Raw genomic sequence first — 15,042 nt, 5'->3', positions numbered from 1 at the left:
CACTATACCCTACATACGGTTGTACACTACTGTCTGGGCACATGGCAGTGTTCAGAGGGAAGGAGCGCCATTTAGCTATTTGAATGCAGATCGAGCTGGAATAGTTTGCAGACACAATGTATTGGGAGCACTGTTCATGGTCACCGGGCAGCACAAAAGATGTCCACCATGAACATTCTTGGCACTATCTTCTCTGCTTTCCATATCCCAAGGATTGCCTTGCTCATCGCCCTTTAACACCCTCACATGGAATCTGGACTTACACAGGGACCCCTTGGCTTGGACCATGGTGTTACCTGCTATTCTGTGGTGTTAGATGGCAAGAAGAATAGCCAGGTAGCTGGGTCAGAACTAGAAGGACAGAATACAGAATCAAGACACAAGAGTAGTCAGTAAACGGGCCATGGTCACAGCAGGAAACAAATACACAAGCCGCAAGCTGAGCACAGAGGACTGAACCAGAGGAGAACAGCGCTGTATCTGGCAGATTCCGGCCATGTGCTTTGCGCTTTAGTAGGGTGTGGTACTTTCCAATTGGCTGAAGTAGGGAGCAGATTACTCCAGCTGGACAGCAGAAACAGATCCCAGATGAGATTGGACACATCATATGCAGAAGCCCTAATATAACTAAATGCCAGAAAACCAGAAGAGTAGAAATCCCCATAAAGTGATTCCATATTATTAATTAATTCACTAAGGGTTATAATCCTTAGGAGGAGTGAATATTTTGACTCCACAGCCACTTTCTGGAAATGAACATGCAGTGGATGTTGGAGAGTGAAAATTACACATTTGCCATTTTATTACCCAGCACATAGTGCCCAGATTGTGCTCCAGGAGACACACACCGCAAATTTGTCATGTCGGACGCTATTCACACCACAGCGTCCGGCAGGCAGCGGTAGTTCCATCTCCGTCCACTATAGCTGCAGTGGCGCCGGCTTGATTTTACTCAGGTTATCGGGGGTTAATCTAGCTGGAAATCAGGTGGGATGTTTAGTCACGCCCACGGTCTTTAAATAGTCGTGCTGGCCTATGGGCGTCGCCGATTATAGCTTGTGTTTTATGCCAAGTGGTTCCGGTCTGGAGAGGAGGTGTTGGAGAGAGAAATTCGTATCTGGTGGCGTATGATCCGTTGTTACCTTTTCGCCTTCCTATATTTGTGTTTTGTTTTGCCCTGTTCACATTACGGTATTGTCCTGTGTGTATGCGGCGCGGTGCGGTTTAAGTTCTCCCTGTCTGTCATTACTGTGGGGGCTTTGGTGGTTTGACGACTCACTGGGTGGAGGGTGGAGGGTTCAGCTTAGGGCTGAGCAGGAGATAAGGAAAGGTTGGAGGCTCAGGCATTTGCACCATTAGCAAAAACCCTGGGTTGAGGGTCAGACAGGGTTTTCCCTAGTTGGAGGGACTCTGCAGGGGCCCCGGGTATTTCAGCCTTCTTTGACCTAAGCCCCGCGTAACATTATAATCGGCCCACAATATTTTGGTAGTCCATGGATTTCATGACTTCCATAAACCGCCAGTTGGTGGCGCTGTCCTTACAGGTCACCGAGTTGAAGGGGGCAGTTCAGTAGCAGGGCCTGGTTGTAGCTAATGTGCAAGCGGCTTCTGCAGGTGCAGGTGCAGAGTCGAAGATTCCGCTGCCTGAACGATTTGCTGGGGAACGCAGCAAATTTGTCATCTTTCGGGAGGCCTGCAAGTTATACTTTCGCATGTGCCCTGTCTCCTCAGGTAATGAGGCTCAGCGGGTGGTTCTGGTGTTATCATTACTGAGTGGGGACCCCCAAGCATGGGCGTTTTCCTTACCAGCTGACTCTGCTACGTTTCATTCGGTTGAGAATGTTTTTTCAGCACTCGGGCTCATTTATGATGATCCAGACAGATTGGCTCTAGCGGAATCTAAAATCTGCGCCCTCCGTCAGGGGGAACGGATGGCGGAAGACTTGCTCAGAATTTCGCCGTTGGGCAGTAGACACACAGTGGAACGACCCAGCGCTGCGGAGTCAGTTTATTCATGGGGTTTCAGGAAGAGTTAAACAGGCCCTCCTGATGTATGAGACTCCTGCATCGTTAGAATCTGCCATGAGTTTGGTTATTCGTATTGATCGACGTTTGCGTCAGGGGGCACAGGAGACGCTACCCCTGAGGGAAAGCAGGGGTGCAAGTGTGGTTGCTGCAGGTGAGCCCACGGAACCTATGCAAATCGCTGGGGTATCACATGTTAAGCGTCGCGTTCCTGGGTTCAGGAAGCAAGGAGCATGTTTTTACTGTGGTAAAAGAGATCACTATGTAAATGCTTGTCCTGTGTTACCAAAGAAAGTCGCACCGGCGGAAAACTGGTAAGCTCAGAGGGTATGGAGGAGGCCCAGCTGAGCGTATGCATATCCTCCATGATGGTATCTCAATGTATGCTCCCTGCCAGGGTTATTATTGCGGGCAGAGAGCTACCAATATCAGTGTTTGTGGACAGCGGTTCCACCACCAATCTCATGGATGAGGAGTTTGCACGCACGGCCGGTTTTAAGATCGAAAAACTCCCTCATCTTATTCGCGTGGTTACCATTAATGCCGCTCCCCTCCCACAGGGGGAGATTACTGAGTTTGTAGCTGAGGTTAAACTCCACATTGGGGTCCTACATTCTGAGTGGGTTACATGTAGGGTACTCAATAATCTCCCAGCACAAATGGTCCTGGGTTTCCCATGGTTGTCCAAGCACAACCCGGTGATTGACAGGAGAACCCAGGACATAGTCCAGTGGAGTGGTTTCTGTCAGGAAAATTGCTTGGCCACATGTGTGTCCGCCGTGAAGTCCAGCCTTCCGGAGGCATTGCTGTATTTTGCGGATGTCTTCTCTGAGAGGGGATGCTCAGAACTACCTCCACATCGAACCTATGACTGTGTGATTAGGTTAAAACCCGGGGCCAAATTGCCAAAGGCTAGGATGTTTAGTATTTCTGGTCTGGAGAGACAAGCTCTTAAAGACTACATCGCAGAGAGTCTAAGTAAAGGGCACATCCGGCCTTCATCCTCGCCTGTAGCAGCGGGGTTTTTCTTCATTAAGAAGAAAGATGGGGGTTACGCCCGTGTCTGGATTTCCGGGAGTTAAACCAGATTACGGCCCGTGATCCCTACCCGATGCCTCTGATCCCTGATTTGTTCAACCAGGTGGCTGGTGCGAAGTGGTTTTCCAAACTTGACCTCAGGGGGGCGTACAACCTCATAAGGGTCCGTCAGGGGGATGAGTGGAAGACGGCGTTTAATACCCCTGAGGGTCATTTTGAAAGCCTAGTTATGCCATTTGGGTTGACAAACGCACCTGCTGTTTTCCAACATTTCATAAATGATGTATTCGCTCATGTGCTGGGGAAATTTGTGATTGTGTACCTGGATGACATCCTCATTTATGTGAGCGACCGGGACACTCATTTAGAGCATGTCAGGCAGGTGTTACAATTGCTCCGTGAGAATAAGCTCTATGCTAAGCTTGAAAAATGCGTATTTTTTGTTCAGGAGTTGCCTTTTTTGGGATATATTGTGTCCGCCGCAGGGTTTAAAATGGACGCCGCGAAGGTGCAAGCGGTGCTGTGATGGGAACGGCCTGATAATCTAAAAGCGCTCCAGCGGTTCCTTGGGTTTGCCAACTATTATAGGAAGTTTATTAAGAATTTTTCTACTATAGCCAAACCGCTCACGGACATGACGAGAAAAGGTACCAATCTCGCTATCTGGTCTGAGGTTGTGGTGCGTGCATTTGAGCTTCTGCCCCCATTCTGGTGCAACCAGACGTACCTAAACCTTTTACTGTGGAGGTCGATGCGTCTGAGGTGGGAGTGGGGGCAGTACTGTCACAGGGCTCGTCCTTGAGCAATATGCGTCCATGCGCCTACTTCTCCAAGAAGCTGTCGCCTGCCGAACGGAATTACGATATCAGCAACAAGGAGTTGTTGGCCATCAAATTGGCTTTTGAGGAATGGCGTCACTTCTTGGAGGGGGCGGCCCACCAGGTCACAGTCATCACCGACCATAAAAACCTGCTCTATCTGGAGTCGGCCAAGCGTCTGTCTCCCAGGCAGGCTCGCTGGGCATTGTTTTTTTACACGATTTAACTTTCTGGTGACTTACCGTCCTGGGGCTAAAAACACCAAGGCGGATGCCTTGTCCAGGTGTTTTCCGGGGGGGAGAACCTCGGGAAGATCTGGTACCCATCCTCCAGGAAGGTGTAGTGGTTTCGGCTCTCACGACTGAGGTAGAGGCGGAGATTGCCGAGGCCCAGGAGGAGGTACCGCCAGGACTTCCCGCTAACAAGTCATTCGTACCCCTTCATCTTAATGTGTTGGGGGGACACCACGACTCTGTCCTGGACGGTCATCCAGGGGTTAGGGGCACCTTGGAGCTGGTATCGCGCTGCTTCTGGTGGCCAAAAATCCGGCAGGACGTGGTCTCGTACATGGCAGCTTGCATCACGTGCGCCAGGGCCAAGTCGCCCAGATCCCGTCCTGCTGGCACTCTACAGCCTCTGGGGGTACCTAGTAGGCCATGGACAGAAATCTCCATGGACTTTATCACGGACTTGCCTGCCTCGGCGGGGAACACGGTCATCCTGGTGGTGGTTGATCGATTTTCGAAGATGGCGCATTTTGTGTCGTTGCCTTCCTTGCCCAACGCGAAGATGTTGGCTCAGGTTTTTGTGCAGGAGGTGGTCAGACTACACGGAGTTCCGTCGGACATAGTGTCTGATAGGGGTACCCAGTTTGTGGCGAAGTTTTGGAAAGCTTTTTGCTCACGATTGGGGATCAAGTTGTCTCATTCGTAGGCATTTCATCCAGTCAAATGGTCAAACTGAGCGCATGAACCAAAATCTGGAGCAGTATTTGCGATGTTTTGTGTCTGACAACCAAGAGGAGTGGTCGACATTCCTTCCCTTGGCCGAGTTCGCGTTAAATAATCACCACCAAGAATCATTGGGAGAGTCTCCGTTCTTTTGTGTTTACGGGCACCATCCTCAATTTTGTACCTTGCGTCAGGGTGGCTCTGGGGGCGTCCTGGAGGAGGAGCAGCTTGGAGTTCAACTATCATCGGTCTGGAGGAGTGTGAAACAGCGATTGCTGAGCATGAGTGCAAGGTACAAACGAGTGGCTGACGCTAGACGCGTGCCAGGTCCGGACCTGTGTGTGGGTGATTGGGTGTGGTTAGCTACTAAAAACATAAAACTCAAAATTCCATCATTGAAATTGGGTCCAAGGTTTATTGGCCCTTTTAAGATTGCTGCCATCATTAACCCGGTTGCTTATCGGTTGGAACTTCCTGCGGTATACAAGATACACAACGTGTTTCACAGGGCTTTATTGAAAAAGGTGGTAGCCTCTGTGGACACGACGCCGATGCCACCTCCAGTCATGGTGGATGGCGATTTAGAGTTTGAAGTCTCCAAGGTGGTGGACTCTCGAGTACTGCGCCGTACTCTTCAGTATTTGGTACAATGGCGGGGGTATGGTCCGGAGGAGAGGTCTTGGGTACCAGCCTCGGACATACATGCGGATCGGCTGGTCAGTTCGTTTCACCGCCGTCATCCGGACAAGCCGGGTCCTATGAGTCTTGAGGGCCCTGGGGTCCCTCGTAGAAGACGGGGTACTGTCATGTCGGACGCTATTCACACCACAGCGTCCGGCAGGCAGCGGTAGTTCCATCTCCGTCCACTATAGCCGCAGTGGCGCCGGCTTGATTTTACTCAGGTTATTGAGGGTTAATCTAGCTGGAAATCAGGTGGGATGTTTGGTCACGCCCACGGTCTTTAAATAGTCGTGCTGGCCTATGGGCGTCGCCGATTATAGCTTGTATTTTATGCCAAGTGGTTCCGGTCTGGAGAGGAGGTGTTGGAGAGAGAAATTCGTATCTGGTGGCGTATGATCCGTTGTTACCTTTTCGCCTTCCTATATTTGTGTTTTGTTTTGCCCTGTTCACATTACGGTATTGTCCTGTGTGTATGCGGCGCGGTGCGGTTTAAGTTCTCCCTGTCTGTCATTACTGTGGGGGCTTTGGTGGTTTGACGACTCACTGGGTGGAGGGTGGAGGGTTCAGCTTAGGGCTGAGCAGGAGATAAGGAAAGGTTGGAGTCTCAGGCATTTGCACCATTAGCAAAAACCCTGGGTTGAGGGTCAGACAGGGTTTTCCCTAGTTGGAGGGACTCTGCAGGGGCCCCGGGTATTTCAGCCTTCTTTGACCTAAGCCTCGCGTAACAAAATTAAGTGGATTCTTCTCACTATAATATTGCTAAATACAAGGATCCTAAATGTAGTTTGCGCACACTGCAAGACTCCGAAGTGAGAGCAGATTTTGCTGGATTGGTTTATAGAAACTCTGTTGCTTTTCAGCAGCCTTTGAGCCACTAATAGTGTGGGAACCTCTGTTTTTCCACTGACAGATGATGGACCTGAGTGGGGACTTGTTTTTTGTGAGATGAGAATTGGTATTATTTTCACCTACATAGCATTGATTGGTTTCTTTATATTTTATATTTGGGAGGCAGAATGAACAAACAGTTGAACACCGCACACTACTGGTTCATCCAACAAGGTTTTCTATTAGACTGTGAACTGTCATTGTCTTGGGAAATAATTAAAGTTTTTTACATAAACTGTCCATAAAAATGGCAAGCTAAGTATAAATGTTCAAAAATATAAAACTGAAGGATATTTTATTAAAAAAATAATTGTTTATCTTAGCAGATGACTGTACCAGGAGATCAGAGGGACAGCTGACATCTTCAATTTTTAAATCTGATGATCTTGAGATCCTACAAGATACAACTGAAGTGATTGCTGTTACTCCAGATATACCATCATCCATTCACAGCAAAGATCTGTCATCTGATCCTATGAAACAGGTCCCATCTTCTGATTCATTACTGACTACTAAGGAAAATCAAAGTCACAGAAGAGGCAATAAAAAACAAACTGCTCCTAAAACAAAGAAGCCATTTTCATGTTCAGAATGTGGGAAATATTTTGCACAGAAATCAAATTTTGCTATTCACCAGAGAACTCACACAGGGGAGAAACCCTTTTCCTGTTCAGTATGTGGGAAATATTTTGCACAGAAATCACATTTTGTTATTCACCAGAGAACTCACACAGGGGAGAAGCCTTTTTCCTGTTCAAAATGTGGAAAATGTTTTAACAATAAATCAGCTTGTGTTAATCACCAGAGAATCCACACAGGGGAGTTGCCTTTTTACTGTTCAGAATGTGGGAAATGTTTTAACAGTAAATCAGATTGTGTTAAGCACCAGAGAATCCACACAGGAGAGAAGCCTTTTTCATGTTTAGAATGTGGGAAATGTTTTGCACAGAAATCAAATTTTGTTACCCATCAGAGAACTCACACAGGGGAGAAACCCTTTTCTTGTTCAGAATGTGGGAAATATTTTGCACAGAAATCACATTTTGTTACCCACCAGAGAACTCACACAGGAGAGAAGCCTTTTTCCTGTTCAAAATGTGGAAAATGTTTTAACAATATATCAGCTTGTGTTAATCACCAGAGAATCCACACAGGGGAGAAGCCTTTTTACTGTTCAGAATGTGGGAAATGTTTTAACAGTAAATCAGATTGTGTTAAGCACCAGAGAATCCACACAGGAGAGAAGCCTTTTTCATGTTTAGAATGTGGGAAATGTTTTGCACAGAAATCAAATTTTGTTACCCATCAGAGAACTCACACAGGGGAGAAGCCTTTTTCATGTTCAGAATGTGGGAAATGTTTTAGGCATAAATCAGATTGTGTTAAGCACCAGAGAACTCACACAGGGGAGAAGCTTTTTTCCTGTTCAGAATGTGGGAAATATTTTAATCAGAAAGTCCTTCTTGATCGCCATCAGCGCAGTCACACAGAGGAGAAGCCATTTTCATTTTCTTAATGTGGGAAAAATTTTACTTGGAAATCAACTGTTAATAAACATCAGAGATGTCACATAGGGGAGAAGCCTTTTTTATGTTCATAATGTTGGAATAGTTTTAACCAAAGTTGAATCTTCTTAAATGGGTTGTCTCTTGTCATTCCTCATGTTTGCTGACAAAAGGATAAAACTAAACCTTATTAATTCCAAATGTAAAGCTATACCTAAAATTCACCCCCTGAAGGTTAGTCGGAAAGTGACTAATAGAAAAAACATGTACCCCACATCTCAGTATATAGGGTGAGGTGACGTATACACACTCACTCTCCAAGCCTCTCATTTCTATGGGTTTCATTGTCCTCATCAAAGACGACTCATGAAGAGACTATTTAATATTGGCATATACTCAAGCGAGACTAGACAAAAAAAAACTAAAATCATGTATCATGTTATCTGAAACAGTCAGAAAACTTGCCACATATTGGCAGATCCCAGACCTCAAACTATATACTTCGGACGTGTATAAGCCACTCCAGTGTCAGGAATAGATAGTATGAATTTGAATTTACGAAATGGCTGCAATGAAACAATTTAAAAATTGAAAGGGGTCTGAATACTTTCCATACCCACTGTATCAGTAAAAATAACTCATCTTTATTAGGTAAAGTATAAAAGAATTGCACCATTTTCCGATACCCGTTGCGTCTCCATTTTTCATGATCTCGGGTTGGATGAAGGCTTATTTTTTGTGTGCCGAGCTGACGTTATTAATGGAGACCATTTTGGTGCAGATATGATCTTTTGGTCATCCTTTATTGCATTTTAATGCAATGTTGTGGCGGCCAAAAAAAAGTAATTCTGGTGTTTTGACATTTTTTCTCGTTACGCCATTTAGCGATCAGGTTAATTCTTTTTTATATTGATAGATCAGGCGATTCTGAACGCGGCTATAACAAATATGTGTATGTTTGATTTTTAATTGTTTTATTTTGAAAGGGGGGTGATTTCAACTTTTATACTTTTTTAAAATATTTTTTAAAACATTTTTTTTTTTACTTTTGGCATTGTGAAGACATACAGCATTGTATCTTAATTAACCAGACGATTTTTTTTTAGCAAAAGAAGAATAATAGAATGTTATCTGTATGTTGGCTTTAAATTTAAGTCTTGATTTATAGTTGGTCAAGAAAACAGACTTTTGTTTGTGTAAGCCGGTAATAAATGACTATTATTGTGCTTATCCTTGATCACTAGTGATGATTGCTGATATGCTAATTATGCATTGTGTTATGGAGCCAGTTTGTTGACTTCTAAAGCAGAGAGGGAAAAACTATGCAAATAGTTTACATAATCACCCTACACTGTCATTTCTGTCTGTGGTTCCACTATTACTCCCCAGCAACATGCCCGCTGTCTTGGGGTCATACTTGACTCCGAGCTTTCCTTTGCCCCCCACATCTGATCACTGGCTCGCTCTTGTTATCTGCATCTCAAAAACATTTCTAGAATTCGACCTTTTCTTACTTTTGATTCCGCAAAAACTCTTACTGTTTCTCTTATTCATTCTCGTCTCGACTATTGTAACTCTCTTGTAATCGGTCTCCCTCTTACCAAACTCTCCCCTCTCCAATCTGTCTTGAGTGCTGCAGCCAGGATCATATTCCTTGCCAATCGTTACACCGATGCTTCTACCTTGTGCCAGTCATTACACTGGCTACCCATCCACTCCAGAATCCTGTACAAACTTTACCTTCACCCACAAAGCCCTCCATGGCTCAGCACCACCCTACATCTCCCTTGTTTCAGTATATCACCCTACCCGTGCCCTCCATTCTGTTGATGACCTGAGGTTAGCATCCTCAATAATCAGAACCTCCCACTCCCATCTAAAAGGTCAATATGATTAGTCCCCAATCCCTACAATTTTAAGCGTGCCCTGAAAACGTATTTATTCAGATTGGTCTACCGCCTCAACACATTAACCTAACTATGCCTGTGTGGCACAGTCAAAAGTTTTACCATAACCAGGTTCCCCGTATCATATTCCCACATGCTTTATGCATCCATTAGCCCTCTGTGTCTGTACTGTTACACACTTAACATTATGGCTGGTCCATACAATCAGGGCAACTGTTACCACCCACCTTTCGTGTCTACCTTTTTTCCTCATAGATTGTAAGCTTGCAAGCAGGGCCCTCATTCATCTTGGTATCTGTTATGATCTATGTGATTATTGTTATGCTGTAATGTCTATCGTCTGTACAAGTCCCCTCTGAAATGTAAAGTGCTGCGGAATATGTCAGCGCTATAGAAATAAAATTTATTATTATTATAATCAAGTAATGCTATAATAATCTCATCTCCATTCTTACCCTTTATGTAAATACTGAATGAGGGACATTTGTTAAGTCTAAAAATAGGTTACATGCCTCTGTATAAAGAGACTGAGAGAGAAACAGCCAGAGAGATTCTGCCAAGACATCTATACATCCTAAGGACAAGAGATAGGACAGCAGCCACAACATCATCACAAGGGACACGGATCTATCATTCTATAGGAAACAACCTAGGGATTTTCAGCCTTGGCTGGAAGAATACAGATCTGCTCCATTGACCATCATTGAACCATGGATACGTTTCGAGAAGCCAGATTGTGATCTTTGGATCAACTGGCCTTGTACCTTGTATGGACTGTCATCTTCCTACGCTTGTCGTTACTTCCTCTCTGTGTGTGTGCCACAGGTGGAGTAGTGACCCTGGAAGATCTGAAGTCACAGCAGCTATTATCCCAGTGGATCAGTTGCGGCAGTGATAAGCATAGAGGTCTGCTGGAGACCTCTGGTTATCATGTCAATCCATCGGTGACCCATGATCATTTGGCGGGGTCACCAATGGGCGGGATTTCTGGCGCGCTTGCTGGAAGTGCGCATTAAATGCCAGTCAGAGGCTGTTCGGGGCAAATGGCAGATGTTCAAAACAGCTGACGTGCCGGAAAAGATGTGGGCTCACCGCCGGAGCCCACATCAAAGGGAGGAAGTACATTTACGCCCGATGTCGGAAAGGTGTTAAAGGAGATTGTTTTTACAGAGACAGAAGTGGTAATCAATCATGTATACATACAAATAATTACAAAAATACACAGCTTCTAATGTTAAATAGCATAGAGTTACCACAAGAAAATATAATTTGTGTAAACCATGTATAGATATAAAAATTCAGGCAAATGTCAAATGTTGTAGCGCCATCTAGTGACTATGTGCAAAAGTGCCATCATAGAGTAACATGTATCCTAAGAGAGCGTCACTATCAAGGGGGAAATGAGATAAGTGCACCGTATTTACTGAGTGTAAGATAAATCCATACATAGATATATGTAAGTGGATTGTAGATCTATCACTGGATATCAGTGTATAAGGGGAATAGATCCTGTGCACTTATAGATGAATAGCTTATATAATGATGACACGGGGGGGCGTGTCTGGATGAGGAGCTGAGCGGGCGCAGGGAACGCTAGCTCCGGGCCCCAGCAGCAACTAACGGTGGGGGAAACCCGCAATTCCACTCACCACGACCTCAGACGGGGTCCGTGCACTAATGGGGCGCGCAACGAGGAGCAGGGGAGCAGCGCCGGGCAGGATACCGTTCATTTTGCCGGAGCCTGGGAAAATCCAAGATGGCCGCCACAGCACTCACCATGCGGCCAGCGGTGGTGTTGAGCGCTCTGGGGGGTCTGATCTGACACTGGGCCAGACCTTACTGGAGAGGGGTATGAGTACAGAGGAGCAGGCACAGGAAAGATCGGGCAGCTCTTTACCCAGGAGCCCGGAGAAGCACAAAACGCAAGTATATGCACCTGACACAGGGAACCCCTCCACCCCTATCACTGAGGACACACTGAAGTCCCTGCTAGGAGATCTAAAGCAGGCTGTACACAGTGACATTACCTCAGCCTTCACTGCACTAAAGTAAGACATTGGGCACTTAAGGGACAGAACAGCCCATACTGAGGAGAAGCTGGAGGAATTCACCACAGCCCACAACCACTTATCGGACTCTCATTATGAGGCAGATGAGATCACCGCCCTAAAACTAAAGCTGGTGGATTTGGAGGACCGCTCCATGTGCAACAATCTGCGCTTCAGGTGGATACCAGAAAGTGTTACTGCAGACGCGTTGAAGAAGTTCCTAATATTTCTTTACCGCACTAGTCTCCGAGGCGGAAGAGCGAGACCTCATAATAGACAGAGCATACAGGTTCCCCAAACCCAAAAATGCCCCCGCTCTGCGCCCAGGGATGTAATTGCCAGGCTTCATTTTTATAATTTTAAAGAAACCATTATAAAAGCTGCAGCGAGTGGACCGGAGCTCCCAGAGGTTCAAGAGCATCATGGTCTTCACCGACCTATCCGCCGTCATCCTGAACAGAAGGCGGGTGTTCTCCACAGCCACGAAGATCCTACGGGACAACAGGATCACGTACAAGTGGGGCTACCCGGTGATCGTCACCAAGAATGGGGTCACACAGGTCCTGACTTCCCCCTGAGAGGCCATGTCTCTGCTGCAGAAGTGGTTGCTGGCGACGGTGGACGGGGATACCAGCTCCCCGCTGAAGAAGATGCCGCCCATCCTGATGGAGTGGACATGAACAAGAGAAAAGAATACAAGACTATTTTTCACCATGGTCTGCGGAGGCACGAGAGGAGAGGTTTTTTTGTTTCTCTTCACCCCCCACTATATACTGGACAGAGGAGCATATCAGCCCCCAATGCCCCCACTATATACTGGATAGAGGAGCATATCAGCCCCCAATGCCCCCACTATATACTGGATAGAGAAGCATATCAGCCCCCAATACCCCCACTATATACTGGATAGCGGAGCATATCAGCCCCCAATGCCCCCACTATATACTGGATAGAGAAGCATATCAGCCCCCAATACCCCCCACTATATACTGGATAGAGGAGCATATCAGCCCCCAATGCCCCCACTATATACTGGATAGTGGAGCATATCAGCCCCCAATGCCCCCACTATATACTGGATAGAGAAGCATATCAGCCCCCAATACCCCCCACTATATACTGGATAGAGGAGCATATCAGCCCCCAATGCCCCCACTATATACTGGATAGAGGAGCATATCAGCCCCCAATGCCCCCACTATATACTGGATAGAGGAGCATATCAGCCCCCAATACCCCCCACTATATACTGGATAGAGGAGCATATCAGCCCCCAATACCCCCTCTATATACTGGATAGAGGAGCATATCAGCCCCCAATGCCCCCACTATATACTGGATAGAGGAGCATATCAGCCCCCAATACCCCCACTATATACTGGATAGAGGAGCATAGCAGCCCCCAATACCCCCACTATATACTGGATAGCGGAGCATATCAGCCCCCAATGCCCCCACTATATACTGGATAGAGGAGCATATCAGCCCCCAATACCCCCACTATATACTGGATAGCGGAGCATATCAGCCCCCAATGCCCCCACTATATACTGGATAGAGGAGCATATCAGCCCCCAATACCCCCACTATATACTGGATAGAGGAGCATATCAGCCCCCAATGCCCCCACTATATACTGGATAGAGGAGTATATCAGCCCCCAATACCCCCACTATATACTGGATAGAGGAGCATATCAGCCCCCAATACCCCCCACTATATACTGGATAGAGGAGCATATCAGCCCCCAATTCCCCCACTATATACTGGATAGAGAAGCATATCAGCCCCCAATACCCCCACTATATACTGGATAGAGGAGCATATCCAGGAGATTCACTTAGAACCAAACTCTATTTTTGAAACTGTTACAGTTTTTTCACAAAATTAAAAAAAAAATTTTGTTATTCCCCCATTTTTTCCTAATTGTCTAGTGGTGACACATAGATTGTATCTGTAATCTGTACATGGTTCTTCACATTTCTAGCATTAATGTAAAGGGACTGAATAGTCCATTCAGAAGATCCCTTCTATGGAAAGAGGCCAAATCCCTAAAAGCAGATGTATTGTGCGTTCAGGACACCCACCTATATAGCACTGACGCCCCCAGACTGCAGAATAGAAATTTCCCAAATGTCTTTCATTCCCATGCAATTGACAAAAAAGAGGAGTAGTAATCGCAATAAAGAACACCGTCACCTTCCTGCTAATCACCAGCGTAGTGGGCGACGAGGGCAGATACGTCATCCTAGTCTGCACTATAAATAACGAGACCTACACAATTGTCTCTATTTACGCCCCTAACTCCAAGCAGATCTCATTTCTTAAAGACACCCTGGCGGTAGTAGCAAAGGTTAAAAAGGCGCCCTGTTAGTTTGCGGGGACTTTACCATCACCCGATGTCCTAACATTGACAAATCGGTATCCCCTCAAAAGAAAGAAAATACCCAATCACTCTCTCAGACCTTCCTAGAGGAAGAACTCTATGATGTCTTGTGGGTTCTACACGCCTCCGAGCAGGATTACACCATCTACTCACACTCCCATAGAGGCGACTCCAGAATTGACCTAATGGTGACAGATAAATGGTTATTACAGGACGTCCAAAAGGCCACGATAGGGAACATAACCTGGTCGGACCATGCCCCGGTCTCCTGCCAAATTACAGAGGGACACAACTATCCGACATATTCCACATGGAGAGTAAATAACTACCGAATCACATCCCATAAAATTAGGCCCCAATTTCAGGAAGCATTATCATAATATTTCACAATTAATATCACACCTGATGTGTCTGTATCTACAGTATGGTGCGCCCACAAGGTCGATATCCAGGGTAAAATAGCGTCCCAGAATAAAAAACCAACACTACACCAAATAGAGGAAATTAATCAAAACATAGCCGCCCTAGAAGAGGCACACAAACGTAGCCACACAAACACAATCCTCCAAACATTACAGAAACTAAGGTATGAACTATACCAACTGCTCCAACACAAATACGAGCACAATCTACGGAAAAGTAAAGCCAAATATTACTGGCAGGGGAACAAACGGGCAAAATTTTAGCCAACAAAATCACAGCCAAAATGACCAAAGATTGTCCCACATACAGGGCGACCAAAAAATATATATAACCCTAAATTGCTAAAATCTTCTCAGAATACTATTCCTCCCTC

General features: G+C 46.0%; 1 protein-coding gene across 1 annotated transcript in view; it reads left to right on the top strand.

Annotated features, from left to right (window-relative positions):
- The window catches only part of LOC141101533 (oocyte zinc finger protein XlCOF29-like), a 28,653-nt gene extending 16,215 nt beyond the window's left edge, over window positions 1–12,438 (top strand). The window contains exon 3 of the mRNA XM_073590657.1: window positions 12,241–12,438. Within this exon, the coding sequence (XP_073446758.1) occupies window positions 12,241–12,438 (198 nt within the window). The remainder of the gene's footprint in view (window positions 1–12,240) is intronic.
- The last annotated feature ends 2,604 nt before the right edge of the window (window positions 12,439–15,042 follow it).

The sequence above is a fragment of the Dendrobates tinctorius genome, unplaced genomic scaffold, assembly GCF_039654945.1.
Source record: "Dendrobates tinctorius isolate UK_male_01 unplaced genomic scaffold, ASM3965494v1 ptg000119l, whole genome shotgun sequence".
Taxonomy (NCBI): domain Eukaryota; kingdom Metazoa; phylum Chordata; class Amphibia; order Anura; family Dendrobatidae; genus Dendrobates; species Dendrobates tinctorius.
Note: the sequence above shows the minus strand (reverse complement) of the source record. Positions and strands in the feature narration are given on the sequence as shown.